This window comes from Drosophila rhopaloa, unplaced genomic scaffold (assembly GCF_018152115.1).
Source record: "Drosophila rhopaloa isolate 14029-0021.01 unplaced genomic scaffold, ASM1815211v1 contig_3, whole genome shotgun sequence".
NCBI lineage: Eukaryota > Metazoa > Arthropoda > Insecta > Diptera > Drosophilidae > Drosophila > Drosophila rhopaloa.
In genome coordinates, this window is record NW_025335123.1 from 11,104,557 (window position 1) to 11,127,522 (window position 22,966).

The 22,966-nt window shown below is 38.1% G+C and overlaps 2 protein-coding genes across 2 annotated transcripts in view; one reads left to right on the top strand and one right to left on the bottom strand.

The window, feature by feature from the left end:
- Window positions 1-22,966, bottom strand: part of LOC108038148 (teneurin-a) — a 157,460-nt gene that overhangs the window by 88,274 nt on the left and 46,220 nt on the right.
- Window positions 19,770-21,255, top strand: LOC108038149. The gene is made up of 2 exons (XM_017114880.2): window positions 19,770-20,507; window positions 20,583-21,255. Exons 1-2 carry the CDS (start codon window positions 19,967-19,969, stop codon window positions 21,047-21,049), a joined length of 1,008 nt encoding a protein of 335 aa, XP_016970369.2. The 5' UTR covers window positions 19,770-19,966; the 3' UTR covers window positions 21,050-21,255.

Below are 22,966 nucleotides of genomic sequence, written 5' to 3' on the forward strand. Positions count from 1 at the left end.
AAGATGGTTTGTTGAAGTATATTACGTTTAATTGTGTAAAATGGTTAAATATATGTTCAGCATGTTGTCGTTTGGAACTCAGTTTTCCCCTTAAATTGAATCCCCTGCAGCTTAAACCTAACCCGAAAAATGACCGAAATTGCAGCATTTTAGTGCCGGATTTGTCCCCTTTTAGCCAACTTCCCGAAAAGCCCGACTGATAATGACAAAGCCAGCCAAAAGGCAGCGAGCAGAAGACCAGTACAGTCAGCACATTTTAACGCTGACTGACTGACGAAACAAAAAAAAAAAAAAAAAGAAGCAGAAAAAGCCAGAGCATATCCCAGCGAAAAAGGCGGATAAAAAAAATTGTTGTTTCGCTAACCGAAAATCGTGCCCAAAAGTTTGTGGCCGAGCGCTTGACTGGCGGGTAACTTTGCGGCGGTCCAAATCCAAACCGCCGGCCATCCCGTCCTCATCCGAATCCAAATCCGAATCCGTTGTCAGTTTCGCTTCCCTTTTCCATCTATCTCACTCTGTGCGGGTGTGTGTTGGCCAGGACAAAAGGAAAAGCGAGGACGTCGCGATATTGTCAGCGGGCCCAGAGAAAAATGCAATTTCTGTAGAGCGCGCGCACACCAAAAATTTCCACGACGACAACGAAAATTGGATGAGCACTTCTTCTTCTGCCTCCCAAAAAAAAAGATATATATATATATATAAAAGTGGGCGGAAAAATAGAAGAGGGGTGTGGCAAGTCCCTGGCAACTGGCAGACCGACGGAGCATACAAAATAACCACAAACCCAAGCTGCACATTATCTATGAATGTGGTTTTTGTTGTGCAGCCTCGTAGCGGTGGGTGGATTTTCCTGCATTTTTTCCCCCGCCATTTTTCCACTATTTTCCTCGCTCTTCTTATTTTTTGTTTTTTTTTTTGAGCTCGCCAGCAAAAATCGCAGAAGGGAGCAAAGCCAAAGCGGAAATTGTTGAACAGAACTTAAATCTCAACGAAATTGTTTTTGGCGACAGTTTTGTGTATGCCGAGCCTGTTCCACTGTAGTGGGTGGTGGGATACCCCCATTTGCCCCTTTTTACCGCTTTTTAGCCTTTTTGTACACCCCTTTCACCCCCTTTTCACCGCCTCTTTGAAGGTCCGAGCCTTGTTAGCAAGCAGCATCAGCAGCTGGCGTTGTGCATGTGCAAGTTACAAGCTGCATGTGTGTCCACGAGCCACCTACGAACCAACCACAGCCCACCCACTGAAAAGCACCACCCCCACCCACTAAAAGCACCATCCCCACCCACTAGACGCCCCATTTTGAAGTCCACCTAGGGTGAAGGCCAGGTGGTTTTGGTTAGGCCCTTCACTCAACTCGTGACATTCATTTCAGCATCTTGGATCCTTTTGGAAAAAACAATTTCTTAAGGGCAATCTCTATAACTTTCTCAACGCCAAATAAGTTTGTTCCCTAATTTAAAATATACAACTCAATTCTAAACGGTTATTAAACAATTCAAATATAAGGTTTACTTGATAATAGATAGACTTGATAGTAGAAAAAAAATTGGAAAGAAAATAATGATCAATCTGCTTTGAAGATCTCTAAAGTTAAGGCCAACTACTTGATACATTAAATTTAAATGGATTCCAAAATCAATTAAGTTTTTTCCAAATAGTTTTAATTAGCCACTTATCAGCAATTGATTTAAAAGCCAGAAATGGAATAATATTATTTCATAGCCAGAACAAATAAGAAAGACCCATAAACAACATACGTTTTTAGTATGTTAACTGTTTATATTTAAAAAAATAAATACTTTCAAACTTAAAATAAAATATTTTAAGGCAAATTTTAGATAATGAATACCTATAAGTATTTTCCCAGGTTCTGAAGTCAACAAATGGTTTTTGGCCACCTACGATTCTGGTAGCGAAGTGCAATCCTAGGCTGTTCTAACCGAAGCTTTATAGGCTGCTGAGTTGGGTGGTTTTTTGGGGAGTGGGTGGGTGGTTGGGTTTGGATCAGGGGATTTTGTTTGAGTGGGTTGAGTCGGATGGGTGGTTTAGCTGGTTGGGTTGCCTGCACCAGCATTGCAGAGATTTGTTGGCTTGGAAATTGCCCAACAAATTTCTGTTGGCGGGCCACAAACAACGACACACGGCTGGGTCGGAAAATGTGGGTGGGAAAATGTATGGAAAGTGGGTGGTGCTGGTGGTGGGGTAAACGGGGTGAAGTTGAGGCTGCCATGTAAGCGCGTATCTATGCATACATCTCCTATGCCTTTGTGTGTGTGCAGATTACTTACTTTTGGAGCGTTAGTCGTTAGTGCCGTTATTTCATAGTTGCCGTCACGCCCAAAACCGCAACTGCCACGCCCCCAGAGCCCACCTACCGCCCTTTTTTTATGGGGGGAGATGTAGGGATGGCTACTTACACGACCAAACCGCACAAAAGCGCAAAAGCCGTTCATTGATAATGTAAACTCAGCACAAAAATATCTCGTAGGTAGGGCATCATGAATTTTTTGGTGGGGGAGGGGGGATTTTCCGGGAAAATTCAGGCGGCATAACTAGGTGGCAAAGTGGGTGGCCAGCAAGTCGGCCGATGCAGCTTGCCACACACATTTATGAAGCCTGCGGAAAGTTTTGCCTCTGCTGCCCAAAAAATTATGTGGCTATATTTAAAGTTTTCGTGGGTTTTTGGCCCATAGTTGGGCACTAGACTGCGTAATACTTTTTCAGTTAACTAACGCAAACTTTTCCCAAAATATATCTATATCTAAACTATATGTGCATGCATATATAGTGTGCGGTTGGCTTCGTTGGTCCATGCTATATGTACTTAGCTATTTTCGATGACCCAAGGATGTCAGGCTTGAAATTTATTTACATACCTGAAAGAAAAAGATGAAAAGAGTTGAAATTAATAAATAAGTACTATTATTAATATTTTTAAAGTAATGAAACATTTAACTTTAGATCATCAGAGAAGTCAAGCCCCTATTCAAACAATATTTCCCCGACACAAAATAATTGGAGTCATTATGAATCACATTAATTCCCCTTTACTTTTTAAGGGTGTTACACAAACATTCGACTCATTTAGCACATTGTTTAAATATAGACCGGCATAACCTCAAATACAGAACAGAAAAACAGCTAAAAAAAAAGAGTAGGAGTTGAAAAAAAGGAAACAGAACAAGAGAAGTTTTTCCCCTCATGTTTTCTTGTTTTTCTATCCATTTTCGGTTAAACCGCCTCCACCGCCCGGAGTAATTTTGCATAAATTAAACATCGACGGCGACTGTTAACAAGGTCCGTCACATAACGGTATTGCTAATTACACCATAATGTCCGAATCTACAGGCAAAAGTAGGCAAATTTTTGGGATTGGAGCTGAACGAAACCCAACAAAAAAAAAAAGGGTGGCAGCAACAAATTAGCATAATAACCTCTAATCATACAAACGAAAAAAATTAAATAACAAGCAAGAGCAGGAGGGAAATATGCTAAGTAGACACACGACCAGACCAAACAATTTTCTTCTATTTTTTTATATTCCCGTTCTTTTTTTTCTGAACACTACAAGCCATTAACGCACATTAGCAGAACTTATAAATTTATTGCCGCCCGTCTCGATATGGATGAATGTTTCTATGGGCTTGGGTTTTAATTCGAGGACCTCATCGAGGGGTTGTTGGCAGCCCCTCTCGATAAACAATGCCCTAAAGGGGGTTGCTACTCTTCCTTTGCTGTGAAAGTGAGCGTGAATTAAAGTGGTTTCGGGATTTCGGTCCTTGGAAACAGTGGTTCCATAAAGTACATTTGGCATATTAAATATAATGCAATGAACATGGAGTCTGGTTTATTTTATATTGCTGAAGAGGTTTATCAAGAGTTTAAATTTTTATAAAATAAATATATTATGATTGTTTTTGGGGAAGAAAAATATCAATTTATTTTAAGATATATTCTTCAAACTTTAGCGCTCTTAGACTAATATCAGCAATATTTAAATTGTATAAACATTACCCCACAGTTTATAGGTGCGAATTTATATAAAATAATTTCCAAAATGCAGTTAGAAAACCTCTCCTCTGCTTGATACACAAATTACTTTCACACCACTGTCTGACATTTACAGATTGTACAATGATTTTGCTAATTTGTTTGCCTGCCCGTAAAATGTTGTGTTGTTTTTCCCCTTTTCCAACAACTAACCCTTAACCCGTATCCCCTTAACCCAAGGATGCCCACAACTGGGAAAGGGGCGAGGAGGAACGGAGGCACACGTGCAAAATCTCTCAAGCCAAATGCAGTTAGCCGGAGAATTTTCCATTTTCCAGACACAGAAAGCACACGTGCATCCAAGAAAATGCAATACAGAATGAATATTTCAGCAGGTCAGTGGGAGGATGGATGAACAGGAGTTGAAATCAACGCTATCCCATAAGAAGAAAATTGCATTTCGCATTTATCCCTATATGCCAGGTGTGTGTACATCTTTCTTTTTTTTTTTGCCATTTTGTTGGCCACCCTCTTAATTTTCCACCACCCCTTCGAAAGACCCTTCTTATTCCGCATAGTGGTACAAACATTTAGCTCGTGTTTAACCCTCAGCTCGACAAACAGCTGAGAAGTAGCCATACAAAACGGTAATTTTAAAGAGGGAAGAAGGCTCAGAAGAACGGTGAAATAAGGGGAAACAAAGCGGAGAAAGGTAGAGGGGAGTCTCGATGGAAAGGAAGGGTTAACAAGGCCAAAAAACGGTAATTTAACATCAGGCATACCCAGTGAAGAAACTCTTTGCAAGGGGTCAAATTCTCCACAAAACCTCGCACTGTTAAAAAAAAAACGGCACGAGTCAAGGGGTTTTTGCTATCATAAGTTTTTTTTAAGGTATTTGGGGGTTTTTTTACAGGGTTCGTTGTCCGTTTAAGAGATCCGAACAACCACCTGTTGTGCAGGGAGATTCCCCTTTTTCAGCTGTCAATCACTAGGAATTCCAATACATAAATATATATTTCTAAATATATATATATACCTATATATATATTGGTCTAAAATAAAAGACAATCCAATTAACATTAGTTGAAATAAAACATGCACTATATGAATAAAGTCTCAAGATTTAGAACGTTTGAATTTTTGACACCTAGGTGTACATAAAGGATTTTTATACCCACAGTCATCATATCATATATATAGCTCCTATAGGAAAAGTCGGGAAAAAGGGAAATAAAATAATAACTTTTGATAAACATCCGTTTCAAATCCTATTATCTTTTTTTTGAAAACAAATAATTTTTTTAAATCATTTTTCGCAAAGTTTCCTTTATTTCGTAACTCCAACTGCAACCATCCTAAAAATAAATGATTTTTATGTTGGCCCGGATAGATATACGTCCTACAACTGTGGCTAGTTGAGGTTTATCTTTCGATCTTTTACATGTTTCCTTTGCCTTCTTCCTTTCATATTTTCCCCACTTTTCCCGCACTCCTGTTTTTTTAACCTTCTGTTCCACTTTGTGTGCACTGCAATTCCGTTATTTATGCGCGGACCGTTTCCACATATCCCAATATATATTCTGCTATATTATTATTATTGTTCTTATGAGGCAACTCCTGCTGTTCCACGTTACTATACTGCTGCTCCTTACTGCTGCCACTGCTGTCGTTACTGCTGCTGCTTTTCCTTTTCCTTTTTATTTTTTTTATTTATTTTTGTTTGCGCCCCATTTGGCTGTTTGTATTCATTTCGAATCTTCATTGCCTTTGTTTTACAACAATTGCATGCCACATTGGTCCTGCTGCCGCTTTAGCTGCTCCTGTTTCAATACCCTTACCGGTTTTCCAGGTATTTCCACAATATAGTTGGTATGTTTTTGAAAAGATTACTAAATCTAATTTTTGTAACAAAAATTTAGGTAAATTACAAAAAAACTGATCAGTTATTTAATTAGGAAGCCGTGTTTAAATGCAATTCCAAGCTATCGTAACAATATATCCAATTAATATGCTTCATTTTATTTATCAAAAATTATTTGGTCTAGATGAAATGCAAAACAATTAGCATGGAGTTGTATTTTTAGTATGAAGCAAAGGTTGTAAAGCCGCTATGCAAATATTGTAAAATAATATAGTTATGATCTTATGATCATCATAAAGTGTATTTCCCCCTTCGGCTTTCTATGGCTTTAAGTGTGTTTTTTTATTTTCGTACTTTTGCTAAACTCAGCATTTAATTTTAGTTGGCCCAAAGGGTTGAGTCGACGACGACAGTCAGTTTCGGTTCTCCTCAGTTCAGTTCTGTTCGGTTAGGTTCGCTTTTGACTGCAGATTGTGTGTGCGAGAGGTTGTGTGTGTGTATGCTGCTTGGTAGGGTTGTTTAAACATCGATGGTGGACACTATCGATGTTTTCGGCTATCGATGGTGGCCACTATCGATACTATCGATAGTATCGAACATTTTGAAAGCTAAAAAAAATAAAACTAAATATTAATAGTAACAAATTCAGAATCGTATCTTATTTCACTGGACGCATTTACGATTATACATAACAAACGAAAAAATAAAGACTTCATATTAATAACATATTAAAAAACAAGAGAGAACGCTTTAGTCGGGTGCCCCGACTATCAGATACCCGTTACTCAGGTAAAGGGAGTGCGAGGGAGATGGAGATAGAAACTTTGATCACGCATAACTTTTTAACGAATGGTCCGATTTGAAAAATGTCTTCTACATTTCGATAGGTATTGATAAACACAATAAAACTGCATTTTTACTTTTCCGAAATATTTAAATTTTTAAAATCGTATATAAGCGATTGTGGGCGTTAAAGGGGGCGTGGCACCATTTTGAAACAAACTTGCGCTGCGTAGGAACTTCTAAAATCTACATGCAAAATGCCAATCTTCTAGCTTTTATAGTTTCCGAGATCTCAGCGTTCATACGGACAGACAGACGGACAGACGGACATGGCTATATCGACTCGGCTAGTGACCCTGATCAAGAATATATATACTTTATAGGGTCGGAAACGCTTCCTTCTAGCTGTTACATACTTTTGCACGAATACAATATACCCTTTTACTCTACGAGTAACGGGTATAATTAGCAAGCTTCCAGAAATATACCACAATATACTAATTTTTTTGTTCAAATATACCACAAATACTTAGAAAAAAATATTCTTTTTCTGAAACGATAGTATCGATGGTGGCCCAAAACCATCGATGTTTGCTAAATTTTTCGACCATCGATACTATCGATAGTACCATCGATTTTTTTAACAACCCTACTGCTTGGGGTAAAACGTTTTGCATTTTATTTTATTTCTCGTTCTCGTTGTTTGCCACAATAAAAAGGGTGAATTTTTATATATTTTGCCATAAGTTTTTATGGCTTCCGTGTGTGGCGGCTGTCGGGAGCTGTCCGCATGTCCGTTTGTCTACTGTCCGTTAACCCTCGACTACTTTACACGGCAAGAAATTTTCGCGACGCTTATGCCCATGTCTAATTTGTACTGATAATTATAATTAAATATTAAGCTTTATGCTGAAATTGCATGCAAAGGAAAATATAATATTAATTCGTAAAGCACAATTCAAACTTTTGTCTATGAATTACATTAGTTAAATAATAATTTCGAAAAGTAGGACAAAATTACCCAATATTAAAAAAATTGTGAATGAAAAATAGTCCTATTTAAACATAATATAATATTTTGTGAAAAGTTGCAGTGCACTTCCTTTTTTTCGCTGTCGTTTTTCGTCGACATTTTGTCAAAAGTTAGTCCAGTCAACCAGGATTTAGGGGCGGAAAGGCTGCGGCGGGGCGTGGCTTGTGGTGTGTCTAACATGACGCGCCTTTACACTTAACTGTTTTAAAAAGTTTTCCCATCCCCCCGCCAGCTTTTCCATTTCCCCCCCACACTTCTGGCACACTCTTTGCATTGTTGCTCTCCTTGTTTTGCACTTTTAATTCGGTTTATTTGAGCACAATTTATGAGTGTCTGTGTGTGTATTTAGATTTTAATCTACTTTGCCGCTGCAGCTGCAAAAAACTTTTTGGCAGAACACCCCAAAAGGACTAAAAACACTCCATTTATTTTTTTGTGCATCAAAATTAAGCAAAAAACGGCTCGTAGTTTGCAGTGAAATTTTTGCGAAAATTGAGGGGAGAACTCCTAATTGGATAACAAATTTCGTCTGTAATTTGATGGACACACAAAGCCCAAAAAAGAGGCAAAGTTAAAAGCCCTTTTGAAAGGCTACTAAAAAATTTGTATATATTTACAAAAGATTTGCGCCAAAATAAAACATTCTCCATTTGATAGCCCACAAAAAAAATTAAAACAAAATCACAACTTGCATTAAAAAATGTAACATTTTTTAAATTTATGGTGTGTCAGTTGCAGTCAGTTTATTGCAGATGTAAACAATAAATTGGATTTTAATATTGAAATCAAACTACAACGATTATTAAATTTGTATAGTTTTTTGGCTTTAAACTGTCAAAAGCATTTACCAAACAAATTAATTGAAAATATAGGCCAATGATAAAGTTAATAAAAAATAATCGTCTAGTGACGGCCTTCAATAGTTTAAATACATTTTTTTTTGAAGGTTTTAAAGAAATATTCGTAAAATGGAAAAAAATGTAAGTTAGTAGAAAAACCACACAATTTTGTATTAGTAATATAAAGACAAGTTTAATCAAACAACTAACCTAAGTCCCTTCTACATTTGTAGTGCAGCTTAATGCAGAACAGTGGTTATAATTAGCAAAATTCCCACTCCGATTCCACTGCCCAGATATTAGCATACTATGTAATTTAACCCACAACTCCCTGCCCCACGTTTCCCATAAAATTACACTTGAATCATTCAGCGAGTTGGGAATTGCTCACATTTGATTGCACACATTAATTTAGTCGCTGACTTTTGCCGACTGCCCACACACAAAGCGCCACCAAAGAGGATGGAAAATCGAGGGGGAAAATCAAGGCAGTTCCAGGGAAGGAAAAGGGGAAGGAAATGAAGACCGGGAAAGGGGGCCAAGAAACGTGCCCGGCAAATGAATGCAAGGGCCAGTCTTAAATTTCAATGCCAATTGCAGTTTAAAGTGGAGAATCGCCTGAGCAGTCGCCGGCTTTTGCCTCGATTTTTATGGCTTTTTAAATGTAAAATTCTCACATACAAATATTAACTTTTATATGTATATGCACAGAAAAAAAACCGAAATAATTTTAATTTGTTTGTTTTTAATTTATATAAATTTCATATTTAGAAAACATAAAAAGATTATTAGTACGATTGGGTATACTATTAATTTAACTTATTTTATTATTATTATTTTATTTGTTAAGATTTGTACTTCAATTACCGATAGAGGTTGCAAAAAAAAATCTTTACCAGCAGTCAAAGTACCATTGATTTCTTTCTGTGCATGCGTCCCTTTGTTAATGCCACTCGATAGATGCGGGCCAATGTCTGTGATTCCTCAACTTAAAAATTTCATAAGTATTATTAACATTTCTGCTATCGTCTCCCGTTTTCCCCTACCTTTCTCTCCCCCTTATTTCTTTATTTTTTCCTTAATTAAAAGGAAAGGTTGGGGGGTTTCAGAAAGAATTAAAAGTTCGCTCAATTAGCAATGCCGAACATTTTTCACATCCTTATTAAGAGTTCCTCTTAAGACTCTTTTGTTGGCGGATTTTCCGCCTGCCATATAAAATAATAAAAAGCAGAAGAGCCGAGGCGGAAGAAATCCCCACCGATTGTTTGATTGCCGCCGTCTTATGCACATCAATTCCCCTTCAATCTTTGCTTTCCCTTCCTTTTCCCTTTTGTCCCGTGCTTTTTCTCTCTGCGGACTTTTCACTTGGGCGACACCACCCAATGCGTTTTATTGACTTGGGCTTTTCGGAGCAAACATCATGACCAACATGAAACAGCCCGCATCTGACACATTATAACCATAAAACGATTCTGATTCCGATCCGAATCCGAATCGAACAAAATTTTATGGAACGCCCGACGAATTTTTTTCGTTTTATATGCAAATTAAAATGAATTCAAATTTTCTTGTTTCTGTTTTTCTTCTCTAATCATCGGCGTCATAATCATCAGCATTTAAGTGCTCAAATTAACGGCTGTCAGGCGATCAAAACGAGAACTGGAAAACACTTTACCCACATATTTATCGCTTTTTTTGTGAGTTTCTGTCTTGTTCTAAAAAAAAAGAACATAAGAGCACAAAAAGTATTGAATTACTTAAGGTTTAAGAAAAACGTCCAATGTTACAAAAACGCATTTAAAATATGTTTTTAATTATGTAAAGAATTTTAAAATATTTATAAATGAAAAAGTTAATTTGAAAACTTTCAGCAAACCCTAAAGTGACACTTAACGTGCAGCTAATTGGAAGTCAAATATGAAACCCAAACCTCTGAGCCAATCAACCCTTTAACACAAATATATATTGTAATTTGTGTATGTCATACTTATATAAATCAAATTCCGTGTCAATTTTAATTGCAATTTAATGATAAACGATGTCCGAAGTTGAGACCTTTTCACAAAAGGGTTAAGTTTACTTGAAGGGGTGCTTCGAATCAATAAATACGGGTGGCCCACCCGCCCTTAACCCCATACTGCCCAGTTCTTATTCGGAGGCATTTAATTCGCAGCTGTTGATTGAATGGCGAGACGAATTCCCATCAGAGTTCAAACGTCGGCAATCGGAGAATTATGAGAGAATAAATTCCCCATTGCAACAGCATCTAAGGCCCCCATTCATGCCGAACATTAATTCAATTAAGCTCTTTCAATTTCAACTTCAGTTCCAATAATCAAACAACATAAACATACACAGAGATAAACACACAATTGTGTGCCCATAGGAAAGTTGGAAACACTGTAAAAAAAAGAAATTTAATGGTACAGAATCAAAGTATCAATTTTTGATTTCGCTTGTATGTCAAACAACTTTAGTAATAATACATATATTTCTACTAGCTTTTTATCATATTTTCATTTAAAGGTTATAAAATATGAAATCATTCATCATTTATCAAATAAAACAAAAAGTGTATATATTTATCTTTTGAGCGAAACGAAAACCTTAGTCGTTTTAATTTCATAGATATGTCAGATGAATATTTTTTTACGATTATAAACAAAATCACCCTGTAACAATTAAATGTTGTATGTCTCTTTTCCAACATTTTCCTCTTTTTCCAGTGAACACATTGCTTAATTTCCTCCCGCTCGATCGTTTTGTTCCCCTTCCTAACTTTTTGGTTCGTTTTCTCCACGTTTATTTGTATATATGCCGTGCTGTACCTATAACTTGTCTATATGTTTTCTTTTTCCACTTGCTCTGGTTCATTCACACAGCAAAGTGCAAAAATACGTTTTTAATTGATTTTTAATTAAATGTTAAATTGTCAGTTGCAGTCGTGTTGGGAGTGTTTTTTTGGAAGGGAGTTTTTGTGAGTCAGCAAAAACCTCGACTTTATATTGAGCACGAGAACACTCAAATAATTTGGTTAAATGTTCCAAAAAGGCTGGTAGTTTTGTGTCAATGAGAAGACTTGTTTTGTTATTATTAAAACACTCAGCTGGTTTGCTAAATGCTAAAAACTAAAGTACAATTATGAGAAGTCTGTTTATGTAAAAAAAATGTCTAATTAATCCTTTAATGTTAAATAGAATATTTATTTTTATATTGCTAGGTTGGCAAATGATATTTTCCAGTGTCAAAATTCCTTTAACCATTAGTTAAATCAAAGAAAATTTAATCTGCAGGCAAGACAAAAGCTGCTTGAAAATCGACAGACGAAAACAGGTCAAAATTTCCAATCTGGGCAACATTAAATCCAATGCCAAGTATCTTTAATCACATTAAGCTAAGAGGTCTGCTCATCAGCCACCATAATGTGAAGGGGGGGAACGTAAAGGAAAGTCGGGGGGAAAAACGGGGCCAGAAAAAAAGTTTTCTTCTCTTTTTTTTTGAAAAGCGTGCACACAGGTGGGCTCGATGCTTGTTGAAAGCTGTTGTCGACGCAAAAGTTCCCTTCAGCCTTCATTATGGCCATTACCGAAATGATGACGATCAGCAGGAGCATCATCATTATCATCATCATCATGATGTTCATTGTGGTGCTATGTGGTATGTGAGCCTATCACGTATATTCGCCATCAATAACGCGACGATTTAACTTGTCTCGTTCTGGGCCCGGGCACGTAGTAGTTCGCCAGTAGGTTGCCCCTTGGCCTCCGGCACTCCAGCCACCCAAAAAAACCAGCCACCCACCGCCCAGCACCATCAAACCTCCTACCTCCCACCACCACCCAAATCCACGACCCACTCCACCACTTTTCAACAGCAGCACGTACGCATCCCATACACATGGCTTTGGACTAAGCTCCATCCATGGAGCTCTCTTCCTACACTGCAAAACCCGTAATAAATAATCAACAAAAAAAAAGATGGTAGATTTACTTGAGCAACAAAGAACCACCTATTTTGATCTTTAGTTAAGTAAGCAGTGGTCTTTGACTTCCGTGAAAATATACAAAAGAATGACAAAAAGAATTATATATATTACAGTCTCACGTCAATATGACAATCGATTTGTTTGATGCATAATTAACATGTTTCTAACATATTGTTAAGCTGTTAAAAAATAAACTAATCATGAATAAGTAATTGTTAATATATCAATTAATAGTTAAAATCAAAATAAAACCCCTGATTTTTTCTTAAATAAATCGAATATTATTTCGACAAGTGTACCATTGAAATCGCTGATGTTTATTCCTACTTTGTTTATCGATATAAATATTGGCAACTTTTTCACATTTCGACCTGGCACGTAACGCCGTCACAGACAGCCGAGAGCACCACCGTCCGCCGCACCACTCAAGGCACCACCCACAGCACCCACACCACCCAAACCACCCACAGCACCCAGAGGCTAAGCTTTCGGTCTACAAATCCACTTAGTTGCTAATTGGCGGCAAATCAGCTGGCTAAGGCCCGCTCTTCTTTTCTGCTTTCTTCTCGAAACGAATCGAATCGAATTGAGTCGCAGTCGTTGACTTGTCTTCGGTGTTGATCTCATATCCTTTTTTTAGCTAAATGCACTTATTTTCAGGGTGCAATAAACGGTTATTTACATTACCTGAAGGGATATTTTAAAAACTATATTTCTGCGTATTAAAATAAACAAGATACATCTTTACAAGACTAATTAACCATTGCATAGTTTTCGCTTACAATATTTATAAATTATTCAAGAATTAACAATGGATTAATAAGAGTTTTTAGGGGTTTGTATATTCTATTTAATATATGTTATTATTTATTCTGAGAAATCTTTAAAACTCTTATATGAATGAGAATTATCTATTTTCATAATAATAATTGTACATAAATTGATGTATCAAAACTTTTAACTTTTGTTTATTTTTACTACTTTAACTACTTCAAACTTTTGTTTATAATCGCCTGAATTGGCTACTTTCTTTTGAACTAGAATTGGCATCACTGATTGCTCTAGTTGTTTGGGTTTGTATCTTTGTATCTTCTAAGCCAGCGAGGAATCGCATCACGTGCATCATCGCTACCTCCCATACCACCCCCTATTTTCTCGCTCTGTATCTGTTTTTTATGCTTCCTTTATTTTTATTTTGGCTCTATGTGTTTGTTTCTGTCCAAATCCATTTGAGGCAGGAGCTGGCTTTTATTTGTTGTGCTCTTTTTTTTTTGGCTCTGGCTTTAAACCTAAACCAGAACCGAAACCAGAATCAGAATCGAAAAAACACGGCGGCGATGGGCGGAGGGCGGTGCGGAGTCGCGGCTCTTGGGCGCCTTGGCTTTTGTGGTCAGTCTTTTGGCCGTCTGTGATAGTCGTAAAAATACCCAAGAGATGTCGAAGGCAAGTTGCAAAATTTCAAGCTCAAGTCGAAATGGCAGCCAAAGTCTGTTCCACACTCACACGTAGTACAACCAAAGTAAGAAAAAAAGAAGCGCACACACACAGAAACACACGTCAGTGGCATAAAAGTTGCCTGTTTGGATTTCAAATGGTCAAAATGTGGACATTTGCTTAAAGGAAAAAAAGATACCAAGATACTTCGTTGTACCTCTCTCTTTCGTTCTTTCTACATCCCTCTCTTTTTTTTTCAGTAAACAAGTCTGGAGAAGCGGAGAAGAGCTTGTTTTCGCATTTTTATGTTCATTGCAAAATGCGGTTTGCCCCATTCACGAAGCTTTTATTAATGCCCTACAACTGAGATTCCTCAGAACAAAGTGAATAAACACAAAACAAACTACAAAAAATAGTTAAGAGATATTGCAGATTTAGTAGAGCTTATCAAATTTCCAAATATTAGATATTAGGGACTGAATTTGCTAAAAACTATTTTAGCAATATTATTTAAAAATGTTAAATAGTTTGTTAGAACAACTCACATTTACGGATTATATTTTTTGCTAAATAAAAAAGTGATTGGAACATTCTTAAAGTAAATTGAATTTATATAATAGAGCAAAGATGTTTAAAAACGTGTCACTTGCTTATCAAAAACTTCCTTGTTTCGCTTTTTTTTAAGGGAATATAAGTATGTTATTCTTTGTTTATTATTTCGCATATTACATCTGTGAAGAGCGGTCTTCCCCAGTCGACCCAGTGGGTCCCCCCCCTAAAATAAGTTGGTCTCCAGAAAATATGTCGGGCCAATCTTAAAACTCCAGCTCGGGACCTCTCGGCTGCACTCGTCGTCTCTCTGTTTTATCCAGTCCCTCTATCACTTGCACGCACTCACACAAAATTCCTCCTTTTATTCTTTTCTTCTTTTTTTTTGCCTCTGACTTTTTCCTCCTTTTTTTTTTAAATAAAAGTTTGCGTTTTAGCTTTAGCCAGATTTATGTTTTCCTGCTTGCGTTTGCAGAATTGTTGTCGGAAGTTTTTTGTGCAGCATCATGGCACACACAGAAAGTTCTCAAAAAGATGTAAAAAAAAAAAAGTAAATAAAAAAAAAGAAAAAAAGTAGTAAGGAAAAGCCGGGCCAGGCAGCTGGAAAATGGCAGAATGGAGGGGCAAAAGCGAGGCGACCGCAAAATATGCTCAGTAGCATTGATGCGCCTTTTGACCCGGCCTTTGACTTTGACACTGAAACCGAAACCGAAACTGAAATAGAAACAGAAAAAGGCGGCGAAAGCTTTTCCCTTTGACTTGGCATTAGTTGAGCAGGAGTGAGTCTTATTAGCAGTTCGGTCTCGTGCTTACACAGCGAGAAAAGGGTTAGAAAAACGACTCCTTTTGGGGTGGTAGTATTGTTAGCTTTTGTTCTTCATATGAGATTATTTTATTTTATTTTTATAACTTCATCTTGTTAGAAATATTATATATTTCAAACGACTCCGTGGACATTTTCTTGCACAAAAAATATTAAATAATTATCGGATGTTTGCAAATCCATTTACTTATATTACATTTAAATTTTAGAAAAAAGTAAAGATTTTATTTCAAATGTTTTAAGACATCTGAGCCAAGTTGTCTTAGCAGTTTGTTCTTTATATTTGGGACTATCTTTGAATATTCTAAAGTCCAATAAATCAACCAACTTAAAAAATACTGTAAAACTAATTGGAAGACATTGTCAAAATCTTCTCTTACCACAATAATATATTTTTTCAATATTTTGTGAAGTGTTTCAAGTGGCTGTACAGCGGTGTAAAATGTGTCCTTTCGAGACCAAAAGAAAAACCAAAAAAGGAAACAACTTTTTCCACTAATTAAGGAAAATATTGATGTTTGCCATTACAAGAAACCATGTAACCCAATTTAATAAAACATATTTTCACTTTCGAGAAGCAACCCAATTATGGGGAATGTTTATTTTGCAAAGTGTGCTATTAGCTGTGGGATTACCCATCGAATGGTTCCCTTTCTTTGGGAACTGCTTGAGGTTAGGACCTCATTTCACTTTCTCTTGTCCAATTAGCAGTCGAGGATGTACTGGCCATCGAATGTTTAGTACCCCAGATGTCATGTAGTTTGGTTTCCACCTCTGCCTCGGATTTGTTTTCATTTGTTCTGGCCACCTGGCCTCCGGGGAGCTCAGATCGAACACTGAATTGGACATCATTAGCAGGGGGCGGTAATGGGGCGATTGGGGCGTTTGGGTGTGGGGGCGTGGCAGGGGCAGTAGGTTAAGGGGTTTGCCTTGTGAAAGTCAACCCTGGAGGCAGGTGAAATGACCAAAGGAATCGGTAAGTCGTCAGGGGGCAAGAAGATGACTCTTCGCTGAAGGACTGTAATTGAGATGGGTGCAAAATACGGCAGAGAAGAGGTCCTTCGGCCCTTGAGTCCTTCAGTCGAGTGGAGCCAAACAACAAGATGTCATATCATCGGAATGGCAGTCTCATTACGAGACTTTGTTCCTCACTTTGTTCGCTTCCCTTTTTGTGTCTTTTGAGCCGGCATTAATCAAAGGTCTTGGGGTTAATGTCTCGCCAACCGATGGGCTGGATAATGTATACACGATTGTGGTCATAATAATAGCACTGGGAATCGGAGATGATTTCACAGTTTTGGGGAAAGAATAAAATATCCTTCGAATCTAATCTTTTATCTTTAAAATATTAAATACTATTTCATGAATGGGAAATGGGAAGCAAAGCATAACAATTTTGAAAGATTAAACAAATAAAGACTTTATATTTTGTAATATACCTAGTTACCTCACTTGTGATATTAAGGATATTAAGTGAACTAATAAAAGCAAAAATTTAACAATGCACCTTAAACTTTAAGTATTTTTTTTGAAAAATGGTAATCAATATATGTATATATGCATTAATGATCAGTCATTTGATGTTTGTCATTTTTTGCGCTTTTATTTTAACCATAGCTGTGCATATTGTCTTTATTCACCAGACACACACTACACTAAGCGCCTGTTAATGACGCAATTTCCGCAAACGTAAACGGGCGCCTTTGGCAACCTTTGAGGGTCAGTTGCGTTGGCCAACTTCTTGGTGTTGTTGGCCACAGCTAATTAGCTTAGCGCATTTAAATCGACTGGGCATCGCTCATTTCTAAGGCATCTCTGTATATCCCTCTTCTTATATATATATAAATATAAATGTATATATACACGCCTGGAGAAATGGCAGTCGATAAATAAAATGGGGGTTAGCAATTCGAGAGGAGTTTCTCCAACAAGCCGCAACATGCGAAAACAACAACACGAATAACCCTTTTTCTGCAGACAATTCCAAGCCATTACACTGAGAAATGTGACACAATTTGAATAACATTTAAAATATAAAATTGAGCATCAATTCGGTTTGCTTCTCGGGGGGGGAATTGGGTTGAATATTTGGGTGGTATTTGGACACAGAACACCCAACTCACTGCCCTGATGGATTTGCCTGGAGAGAAAATTTTCTTGGGCCCTTTTTTTGCTTTGCCATTTTCCAGGCCGTGTTTTCTGGGCTGTCTGCTCATTTTTGTTTTATTGTTGTTGTTTGTCTCTTTTATTTTTTCCCCGACTTGTATTTTTGTATTTTTTTTTGCTTTGTCTAAATTGCGTAAATTATTGGCATATGTTGTCTTCGCAGTCCTGTCGAGGCAATGAAACATTTTTAACCCTTTTCCTCGTAGACGTCGCCGGAATTGACAGGGGCATAGGGATGGGGAAAATGTGGAGCGGTTGGGGCGGGAAAATGTCGATGTCGGCCTGGCATTTTATTCCATTTTACTGGCCATTTTTTCCTTAGCGCCTCTGTCTTCTGGCGCCCCCTTTTCTCGGGGATTCTCCCTTTTTTTTTTTGTGCAAACCGCTCCCTATTTTTGTGGCCCTTTTCTAGCCCCCTTTCACTCCCTTTTTAGCCGCCTCTGTGTGGCTGCCAGTTGGCTGTCATTTATCCCCACTTCGGGTTCAGTTTCGGCTTCCACCAATTTTCTCCGCCCCTTTTTTTTTATCATTTATGGCCGTCGTTCTTTGGCTTTTTATGTGCGCTATTTCGCGAAGTAGAACAATAGCCGCCCTCCAGCTCATTCATCCCACAGCCAAAGTCCTGGATCCAGGATCCTGAATCCTCGGCTCCTACTTCATCTTCGTGTGCTTTTGTTACAACAAAACGTGAAGGGGTGAGCCACTGTCCTTCACTATGCTTGCGCCCTCGCACTTCTTTATTGTCTTGCCAAAAGAAATAGACTTTTAATATACTTGGCCATTCAGAGCACAAAACATGCAGCTCCCAGGGAAAACTCCCTTTTCCCTACAACAAAAAACAGAAGAAAACAAGAAAGGAAAGCTAACTTCGGGCGGAGCCGAAGTTGAAATACCCTTGCAGAATATTCTGCAAATTATATTCTCCAAACTCATTCATAATGCATTCTTAATACTCATAAAAAATCCCAACTTCCTAACTTAACAAACACCAAAGTTATGGCATTTCCGATCAATCAGTTATATGGCAGCTATAAGATATAGTCGGCAGATCCTTATGAAATTTGGTACGTCTGATTGATTGGCCAAATATAAAACCCATAGAAAATCCCAACTTCCTAACTTTACAAACACCAAAGTTATGGCATTTCCGATCAATCAGTTATATGGCAGCTATAAGATATAGTCGGCCGATCCTTATGAAATTTGGTACGTCGGATTGATTGGCCAAATATAAAACCCATAGAAAATCCCAACTTCCTAACTTTACAAACACCAAAGTTATGGCATTTCCGATCAATCAGTTATATGGCAGCTATAAGATATAGTCGGCCGATCCTTATGAAATTTGGTACGTCGGATTGATTGGCCAAATATAAAACCCATAGAAAGTCCCAACTTCCTAACCTAACAAACAGCAGAGTTATGGCATTTCCGATCAATCAGTTATATGGCAGCTATAGGATATAGTCGGCCGATCCCGGCCGTTCCGACTTATATACTGCGTGCAAAGGAAAGAAGGGTGTGTGCAAAGTTTCAATTCGATATCTTTAAAACTGAGAGACTAGTTCGCGTAGAAACAGACAGACGGACAGACAGACGGACAGACGGACAGACGGACAGACGGACAGACGGACAGACGGACATGGCTATATCAACTCAGGAGGTGATCCTGATCAAGAATATATATACTTTATAGGGTCGGAGATGTCTCCTTCACTGCGTTGCACACTTTTGACCAAAATTATAATACCCTCTGCAAGGGTATAAAAACACAGAAAAACAGAGAAAAACGACAAGTGTCTGGGAGTGTGGAAATATTAGGCGATTTTGCCAGTTCATTGACTTGCCACAACAATAGTTTGAAGTTTGTCTGCCAAAATATGAGAGTCCGAATAAAATGGAACCAATTCGAAAAGCTTTTGGTGGGTCGGGGAAAAACAGAAGCTGAAAAGTTTTTCACTTTAATAGTTCGACCAATTTGAGAGTGGCTAAAAGGCCGGGATAATGGCAGCACAGGGAGTGCAAATAAAATCGCACTCCGATTTATTTGCACTTTTTGAGGGGCATTTTGCGACTTTATCAATTTGAACTTTAAAAGGAAAAACAAAAAGGAAATTTAAAGACGAGTGTGGAATTTATTTTACACTTTTAGCATTAGATAAAGATTTATAAGCTAGGTACCCTAAACAAAAGTGAGTTTTCTGGGTAGGAGTTTATCAATCAAATATATTGTATATATTTAATTAAATAATAATAATGTTTATCTCCTATTTTAAATCCATGTAGGCTATGAGCAACTGTCACTGTTTCTGGGGTTATGGAACCCATCAGATCAGTTTGTACACAAAACAGTGACTGAACATATCACAAAAAACCAAATTCCGAAACACTCCATCAAAATTTTGTTGTTCCAGATCTAGGATTTAAAGACAGGGCGACCGAGGATTTCCCCAACTTGAGATAATCCCGAGAACCTCAAGCTCTTGTCTTAAATACATAAAACATGGCCGAGAAGAAGACCGAGGAGGATAACAAAAGTTTGAGGAGCACTGCTAGTAGTTCTTCGAATCGTCCAAGTCGTTTGGAGGTCCAAAATCGCAGACAAGAACAGAACAATGCTCTAATCGCTCAACTTTACGCCAGTTTGGAGAGCGAACATCGTAAATTAAAGGACTTGGAACAGCGCAGATCGAAGCTAACCGAGGAAATGAAAAATCTACGGGCTCTTCTATTGGCGGAGAATCAACGGCGCAAACAGACGGTGGCCCTCGTTCCTGGCAATCCAATTCCCAGTGGCAGTCAGATAGCCAAAACTCCTCCCGAAAAATCGTCCACTTCCAGAGCCGATTCCATCAAATCCGTCAAATCTATGCCTTTGGAGCGCAGAGCTTCCACTAAATCGGTGACGATTGCCGAACCACCAACTCCAAATTTGGCCATTAGCAAAAAACCAAGGGCAAGCAGTGTCCAGAGTTTTCAGAAAAAAGGAAATCGACGAAGTCTCAAGGCTCCAGCAACCAAAAATAAACGGAGAATCACGCTAGGTGAGTGGGATAAAATGAAATTAGATGGGATAAAAGTATAAACTAATAATAATTTTCAAACTTTAATTTTTCCAGGTAACATATCCAATACCAGAGAGGATATGTTAAGCATGACCGACGAAATAACTTCTGTGGGCTCGAATTTGCGAACCCTGGAACATCGAAGATCCAATCAAGAGGCTCGAGAAGACATGGATGAAGTTTTGGTTTCACTACCGGCACTTTTTACCCTTTTGGATGCCCAAACAGAGTCAATTGATACTCAAATTGCAGATCAAAGTTTGGCCAGAGTACCAGCCACCGAAGCACCTCTTAGTCTTTTAAATTCTGATCAAGATCCTAATTTTTATCTGCCAAGTGCTAATTCTTTGTTCCAAGACTTACTGGGATACTATTCCACGCCCCCTATCAGCATGTCCGCCCCTTTGACGATCGATTTGCCAGAAGTATTACCCTCAATTGGCATAAGCGATTGTTCTGCGATCGTGGCAGAAGTAGTTGAAAGCGAAACCGAAGCAGATTTGCAACCCACAATATTTTAATCCTCTTGGAGATTCTTCTTACTACTACAACGATCCCTGGATCTGGCAACATTATTTTAAATAATACAGACATGGAAGCCCAAGCAACCGCTTTAAACTGGGGATAAAACGCAATAGCTTTGTACAGCCTTTTATTTAAGTTATAAAATCTTTTACAAAAAGTCTTTACATTTTAAGGACAAAATTAACTTCAAATAAAAGGTGAATATTGGAGTGCTTGCCGAAGAAGGAACAACAAATTATTTTGCTGAATCTATCAAAAATGTGGCATAATATTTACTGCCAAGTGTGGACCTCCTATTTTTGGGATGAAGGACGGGAAGCTACACATGCTCATGGCATGTCCTGACTGCCTGCTCCTTTTCTCAGCATTTCTTGTGCCTTTTTTATTCAATTTGCTGACCCTTGGTCCCCGGCCTCAAAGTGAAGTCCTGGGGGTCGAGGACACTCTCGACATCCATTTGAAAACAAATTAGTTGCCAACTGTCCGAAACAAATGTTGTCTAACGAGCAAAATCGAGTTGCCTCCCATTGTCATAAGAATACACATCAACTGGGTATGGAATACATATATGGTATATGTATAATGTGTCCCCCTTCCTGATGGAACTTTTGTGCGACTTGTTTGTCCAACGAAATGATATGAAGCTCGGCATTTCAATCATAATGTTCATCACATTTTTTTTTTTTTCTTTATTTTTTTTGTGAGATGGGGAATGGTGGGTCTTATTGATTGGACTGGGTCAAGAGGTTATATACTGGGTGGGATATTTGCTGGTGAAATGCACTTGAAGTGTAAAACTAAACTTGCAAGTCAAACCTAAAGCTGGAAAATGGAAAACTGAAAACCGAAAACCGACAACTGAAAACTGAAACTGAACTAAGCCAAACCGAAAACTAAACAAGTTTCTGGCTACCGAAAAACCACCTGACCCACACGAGCACACAAATTACTTATGTGCGGATGGTGGGTGGTGCGATGGGTGGATCGGTGGGTGGTGGGTGCAGGGTTGTGGGTGGCTACCACCGGTGGGTAGTCATACTTTTTTCGTTACTGTTGTTGTTTGTTTTCAAGTAGGTCATTAGAGAGGCCTTCGCCCTTCGCCCGGCCACTTGAATTATTAAATTCCCCCGGCTCCAGTTGCTCGGCTTTTCGAAGTTTTGCAGTTGAGCGAAGCGAAGCGCTTTTCCTGCCCTCGCTCCTCAAATATGCATGTACATTTATGTATGTATATATATACCCATATATATTCCTATTCGCATTCGTATTCCAGGGCTGCCAGCATGTTTCCATAACTTACCTAGAAGTGGCGAAAAGAGAGAAAGAGAAATATTTATTGTAATTTTTTAGTTTGAATTCGAGCAGCTTAAATGGGGGGAACTTTGACATTCAAGGGGGCTTAAATCAGCACGCAGAAAAGTGCATAACAATTAAGTTTTACAATTTATATACATTTTTGTACACGCTATAATTTATGAGAAATGCACACGTGTATCTCTGCATATTTCTATTTTTCGTTTTTGAGTTTCAGAATACTATATTTGCTAAGAAAGAAAATTTAAAATAATGTTTAGGTCACAAATATAGGTATTTTTATGGTAATTTTGGTGCTATTTTTACCCCTCTTCACTTATTTTTAACTATTTAAGTTTGAGTACATTCAAAAGTCCCCCCTTTGTGGCCCCGCGTTTGGTAGTCCCATAAAAAGTAATTGGAATTTTCATTTAATATAAAAGCTGAGCGAACACAGGCAGCGGAACGCAATCTAACCCACTTCGCAGTTTGCAATCGCACAGCACCCAAAAACTATGCATATAAACGGGTCCACTGATGTTCCACCCCCTCGAAATCCTTCGCCGCCTTTACCATCCATTTTGAACTGGAAAAAGGATACAATGTAGCCAGTGGAGCATCCT

Excerpts from the sequence above, each read along its gene's own strand:
- LOC108038149 (XM_017114880.2), top strand. The coding sequence starts at position 19,967 with ATGGCCGAGAAGAAGACCGAGGAGGATAACAAAAGTTTGAGGAGCACT. Across the intron at positions 20,508-20,582 it reads TAAACGGAGAATCACGCTAG|GTAACATATCCAATACCAGA; the intron begins GTGAGTGGGATA and ends TAATTTTTCCAG.